We start from the raw sequence: 6152 nt of genomic DNA, 5'->3' as shown, positions 1-6152 counted from the left end.
CGGGCTCAGCATTTTCACCCAATTAGAGAACGAATGAGAAGGGCGCGAACGCAGGAGAACGGAAGTCGGGCTCTGGGACTTGGGGAGGAAGGAGGTGCTCGGCTGAAGATTCTTCCCCACCTCCCCCAGACACGGGCTGCGCGTGCGCATTTGCCCATTCTAGTGCCTTCTAGAAAAAGTGGGTGGCAGGGCGGAGCTTGTAGATAGGGTGTAACTAGAAAGGGCGGGCCCTTCAAGGTAAAACTGCGCTACGGAGAGAGTGTGGTGTGTTCCACGGTCGCGTTCTCGTTAAACGTATGAGCTTGCTCGGAGAGCATGCGGCGAGTCACAGCATAAGCTCGGGGCCTGAACCTGGGTGGGACGGGGCAAGAGTGTTACACGGGCCATCCGGGGAAATGACAATCACGGCTTCTGAAGAGAAACTGCATCTTGCGCTGCCCAGTTTCTCCTATTGCTCAGCGGGGCTGTGTGTGGGTTCGACAACGATCGGCCGAGGCTTTGCGACTACGGGAGCCAAATACGGCAACGCGAAGTTACGGGTGCCTCGGACCCGCGACTCAACGCTAAAAGCTCTCCTAACCTAGTGCGTTGCGTTCCGCCCCCAGTCGCGTTGCAGCGAGGTGGTTGGCGGGCTCCAGGGTCGCGTGGATCTCAGCGTAGGCGGTGATTGGAGGAGCAGAGGTGACGGACCGCCCTCTCAGCCGCTCGGCGGAGGGGCTTGTTAGTTCCGGGCCGAGACGTCTATGACCTCCGGAATCCGAGTTCTTTTTCCTGAGTTAATATGGCTGCGGCCGGCGAGCGGTTGGGACCTCGGTGAGGAAAGGACGCGAGGCTTTTCCGAGTCTGTGCTCGCGATCCCTCACCGATGGCGCTCCGGTCGCGGTTCTGGGAGTGGCTGTCGGTCTGCAGGAACCGCGGTAATTCCCACTTCTCTCAGATAACTTCCCAGGGCCTGCCCAATAAGTGTGCACACGCAAGTAGTGATTTATATTCAGCACATCCCAGGCTAACAGCATTGTGATGACAGTAGTAGGAAGTCAAGAACCAGGATCTGTGATGACTGGACTCTGTGACCAGACTTACCTTTTCTCCCCCTTCCGGGGAGAGAAGATTCGGGGAGTGAATGGGGACAGAGGTTAGATCACATTCCAGTTTTGTCCGTGGTTGTCTTTTTAAAGATCCATGTGGTGGTTTCCATTCTTAGGGTGTGGGGTCGCAGCGCTCTCAACCAGTTCCAAGCCAGCGGTGAAGCCTGGAGTGGATCCTCTGGAAAATGAAGCCGTCGCGCCAGAGTTCACCAACCGGAACCCGCGCAATCTGGAGCTCTTAGCTGTGGCCAGGAAAGAGCGGGGTTGGGGGACAGCGTGGCCCTCCCGTGAGTTCTGGCACAGGTAATAACATCGGCCAGGTAATTGACTGACAGAGCAGTGCAGGGTGCGCTACAAGTTGGTTTCATCAATTCAGTTAACCTGCCAGATACTTCTGGGGATTCTCTTCGCAGGGATCTGCTGTTCGGTGGTGGAGGAGACGTTAGCAGAGGAGGAGATGGGCGTGGGGGGACAAACAGTAAATAAATGTCAGGAAGAAAATTTAAAGAGGATGATGTTAGAACGGGGCGGAGGGAGGGGGGGGCTGGGTGCTTGCTAAAAGATAGGGAGAAGACAGTCTGCCAGGAAGAGCATTCCCAGCAGAGGAAACGGCCAGGGTGGTAATGGGCTTGTGTGTTGGAAGGACTAAAAGGCCTGTGTACCTGGAGCTTAGTGAGCTTAGTGTGCGAAGGAGTGGACAGTGTAAGGTGAAAATAGAGGAGTAGGTAGGAGACCGATCATTAACTTTGTAAATTGAAGTAAGCAATTTATGATTTCTTTTCACTACAGTAGGAAACTGTGAGAGGGTTTAAAGTTTGAGTTTGAATTAAAGGTCATTCTCGTTGCTTTGGGGTGAGCAGATTTTTTAAGGGGGTAGGGTAGAAGCAGAAAGACAAGTTAGGAGTCTATTCTTTTTTTTTTTTTTTTTAATTTTTTGTTTTAACGTTTATTTATTTTTGAGAGACAGAGCATGAGCATGGGAGGGGCAGAGAGAGGGGGAGACACAGAACCTGAAGCAGGCGTCAGGCTTTGAGCTGTCAGCACAGAGCCTGACGTGAGGCTCGAACCCATGAACCATGAGATCAAGGCCTGAGCTGAAGTTGGACGCCCAACGGACTGAGCTACCCAGGCGCCCTGGTTAGGAGTCTATTCTTGGTTATAAAGATGGTTGTTTATTGACCGCTTTTGTATTTTCCAGGAACTACATTAGTTGCTTTATGTACGTTTTCTCATTTAATCCTTAAAATTACTTTATGAAGCAGGTGCAATAACGTGCTCCATTTTATAGGAGCAACAGAATTGAGGCATAAGGGGACAAGGTTAATAATGAGCACCAGAGCTAGGATTCAGATATGTTTGGTCTCCCCTAAGAGCCAGGCCACTAGAAATTATTATCACTGTGCTGCTTTATTTTATCTGCTGATTTACTTAGTAAGCATGTGTTAAAGGGGAATGTTTCTTAAGGACTCCATAAAATTGTAACGGAAAGTTAGAAATCGTATCTGTGTGATATATTCATTCAACGATCATTAGGCCTGTGGCGTTTCATAGGCATTTTGCTAGAGGCAAGAGATGCAAACATAGAGTAGACGTCATCCCTGTCGGCAGATGTTTTCATGGGTTTGTAGTGAAAGATGGAATAGGGATAATGAAGTGTTACAGTTGTTATGATGCATTTTTACTTAGTGTACATAGGGAGGAGTCAAAGGGAGAAGGCAGATAACTTGAATTAATCTGGATCTTAAGTCAAAAAAGCTTTTGAAACACCAAACCTATTTACTTAATATTTGGATCATTTAAATAATTAGAGATCTATTTTCCCACCTGTTTTTTGTTCTATCAGCCATATTCACAGTATTATCAGTATAGAATTTTGGTATTTTATAGTAGGAAGTGACCTTAGAGATGAGTCCTCTGCCTTTGTTCAACACATGGTTTAGGATAAGGATCAGCAGACTGTGGCCCACTCTTGATTTCAGGTCAGGTCATGATCTCATGGTCGTGAGATCAAGCCCTGTGTCAGGCTCTGCACTGAGTGCAGAACCCACTTGGGATTCTCTCTCTGTCCCCCGCTTGCTCTCTTTCTCTAAGATAAAAAAAATAAATTACAAATCTTTTAGCACACCATATACACTGTTTTTCGCCTGAATCCTCCCTGCGTCCTTCAGAGTACATCTTGGAATTCCTTTGTGTTGGTTAAGAACATTGGCTCTGGAACCAGACCCCTGGACCGAAATCCCAGCTCCATTACTTACCATTAGTTGTAATCTTGCTAAAGTGACATAACCTTTTTGGGTCAGTTTCTGACTGAAACAAAAAACAAAAAACAAAATCAAAATAAAAAACAAAAACAAAAATCAAAAGAAATGGTTATGAGATTATTTTGCTACATGAACTATGCCTGAAACAGGACCGTGCCTGGCACAGTAGATGCTCAATAAGTGTCAGCAGCATCGTCATCAAGTGCTACTTCGTTCTGGTGACTGCATAGAATACCACCACATGGATGCTTTCGTTGGCTGGCTCCATATCGTTGATTACCGCAGTGATTTCCAAACAGGGTTGCAATGAATTAGTTTTTTCCATGCATTTGATCAGTGAGGTTGGACATGTTTTCATGGGCCTAAGGGCCATTAATATTTTCTATTTCCGTGAACAGGCTGTTCAGATCTTTTGCCTGTTAAGTTATTGGTCATTTTCTTATTGATTATAGGAGGCTTTTTACGTGGAAATTACCTCTTTGCATAATATGTGTTTAAAGTGTTTTTTGTTTCTAGCTTGCCTTTTGGTTTCAGCTTGCTGTTTTTTTTTTAACTGCAGAAAAATTTGTCAGTCTTTATAAAAACTGGATGACATGGTTTGATATCATTTAAATAGGCTTACTTCGAGATTGTAAAAAAAAAGTGTACCTTCTAGTATTATGATTTCAGTTTTTTACATTTAAATCTTTGATCAATCTTTATTTTGGTGTTAGCTGATAAATAAAGGCTTAGAGTAAATACATCCTTACTCATCGCAGGGTCACAGCTTAGCTCTGCCTCCTTAAATCCTTTTTTGAGGTAGCTGCTGTGTCAATAATTCTCACTTTTCAGAAATACCAAGTTTCTCTAGGATATTTGAGGTGTTAAGTGGAAATGTTTGGTTTAGTTATTGAGGTCATCCTCACAAAGGCAGAGGACAAACACCTTCCCCAAGTAAAATCCAGGTTAAGTGCATTGAAGTAAATGAAACACCGTGTTCTTGAGAAATATTTGGCGTTTATTCACCTGAGGCTTTTTAATCTTTAGGATTCTTTTATGATTTTATTCTGTTCTCATCTCGTTTAGGTTGCGAGTTATAAGGACTCAGCATCACGTGGAAGCGCTTGTTGAGCATCGCAGTGGCCAGGTTGTGGTTTCAGCGTCCACTCGGGAGTGGGCCATTAAAAAGCATCTTTACAGCACCACAAACGTGGTGGCCTGTGAGAGCGTGGGACGGGTGCTGGCAGAGCGATGCTTGGAGGCAGGAATCAACTTCATGGTCTACCAGCCCACTCCGTGGGAGGCAGCCTCAGACTCGGTATTTTGGTTTCGTGTTTATTTAGAAGGTACTAATTCCCGATGTCAGGTGCTTACATAGTAACGGTAATTGCATTTCTCAGGTTCTTTGCACGTGGCAGGTGCTGAGGTGGGTATCCTGACCTGCAGAGTGGCCCAGAGGGTCAGGATTAGTATCCCCTGTCCTGTGTACAAGTAACCTGAGGCTGGCTTGTCCAGAGTCCATCCAGGAGGGCTGGTGTACAGCCGCAACGTGGACTGCTCTGCTTCCCCGTTCACGTGCTAACATCTCGTGTGTAACGAGACACTATTAGTCTTTGACGTCTCTAAGGTCTCTTCTTATCCGTGTCATTAAGATCGCTTTCTGAAAAACCAGGGGAGGCTTGGAAGTTAGCAAGGAGCAAGTCGGCTGTTTCATCTCCCTTTCTTTTGAGGAGTGAGAAGCACGGTGTATTGTCCGCTTACTGTGCTGACTTAATCTTTTCCTTTTTTCTGATCTTCAAAACCAGATGAAGCGACTACAGAGTGCCGTGACAGAAGGCGGTGTGGTGCTGCAGGAGCCCCGGAGAATCTATGAATGAACTAGAAGCATCGTTCCGAACGTATGGATATAAAGCTGTGAGCTGTTGGGGCGCCTGGGTGGCGCAGTCGGTTAGGCGTCCGACTTCAGCCAGGTCACGATCTCGCGGTCCGTGAGTTCGAGCCCCGCGTCGGGCTCTGGGCTGATGGCTCAGAGCCTGGAGCCTGTTTCCGATTCTGTGTCTCCCTCTCTCTCTGCCCCTCCCCCGTTCATGCTCTGTATCTCTCTGTCCCAAAGATAAATAAACGTTGGAAAAAAAAAAAATTAAAAAAAAATAAAGCTGTGAGCTGTTACATCCTTCAGAAGAGAGCATCTGGAAGAACAGCCAGCTTGGAAGTTTTATACAATCACGTAACAGTGGAATGTTATTGCCAGTTAAGAAGGTCGTCCCTTTCACCCCGTGTGTGTGTGTGTGTGTGTGTGTGTGTGTGTGTGTGTGTGTGTGTGTATTTTGTTGTTGCTCATCAAGGGCTAAATTCTTACCTTCTCTTGGACAGAAGTACCTGAGAAAAGCTGTTGCCAATGATAATTAACTTTCGAAGGACAAATTGTTTATAAGCTAAAGAATAAATGCATATTATGAACACTTTCTGGTTAAATGAATATTTTTTTTTTTTTGCCTTTGAGCTCACTGTGGCAAGAGCACACACACGAGGTTTATGCAAACTGCATGTCACCACGTCCAGCGCAGAGGGTGATCTCAATAAACGATGGCTGTTGCTGCTCAGAGTGTGGACTTTCTTTTTTTAATAGGAAATGCCTGTATCAGTCAATTTATTATAAATAGCCTTAGTGCTGTGACGAAAAGGGACAAATCCTAACCTCAGTTGGGCTCCTGAACCCTAACCTGCAGAAGCAGATTTGAAGGAAGAAAGCACAGTGGGGAACTGAAGGAGCGGTGGAAAGGAGCAGGGCTGGTGTATATCATATGCCATTAATTGAGTTTGT

At 46.1% G+C, this 6152-nt stretch overlaps 1 protein-coding gene across 1 annotated transcript; it reads left to right on the top strand.

Annotated features, from left to right (window-relative positions):
• The first annotated feature begins 647 nt into the window (after positions 1-647).
• On the top strand, positions 648-5791 carry MRPL18 (mitochondrial ribosomal protein L18). Its single transcript, XM_040448731.1, has 5 exons — positions 648-917; positions 1205-1391; positions 4415-4646; positions 5134-5234; positions 5479-5791. Exons 1-4 carry the CDS (start codon positions 866-868, stop codon positions 5203-5205), a joined length of 543 nt encoding a protein of 180 aa, XP_040304665.1. The 5' UTR covers positions 648-865; the 3' UTR covers positions 5206-5234; positions 5479-5791.
• The last annotated feature ends 361 nt before the right edge of the window (positions 5792-6152 follow it).

The sequence above is a fragment of the Herpailurus yagouaroundi genome, unplaced genomic scaffold (genome assembly GCF_014898765.1).
Source record: "Herpailurus yagouaroundi ecotype Mexico unplaced genomic scaffold, PumYag 198, whole genome shotgun sequence".
NCBI classification, from domain to species: domain Eukaryota; kingdom Metazoa; phylum Chordata; class Mammalia; order Carnivora; family Felidae; genus Herpailurus; species Herpailurus yagouaroundi.
The sequence above is the reverse complement of the archived record's forward strand: the minus strand, read 5'-3'. Positions and strand labels throughout refer to the sequence as shown.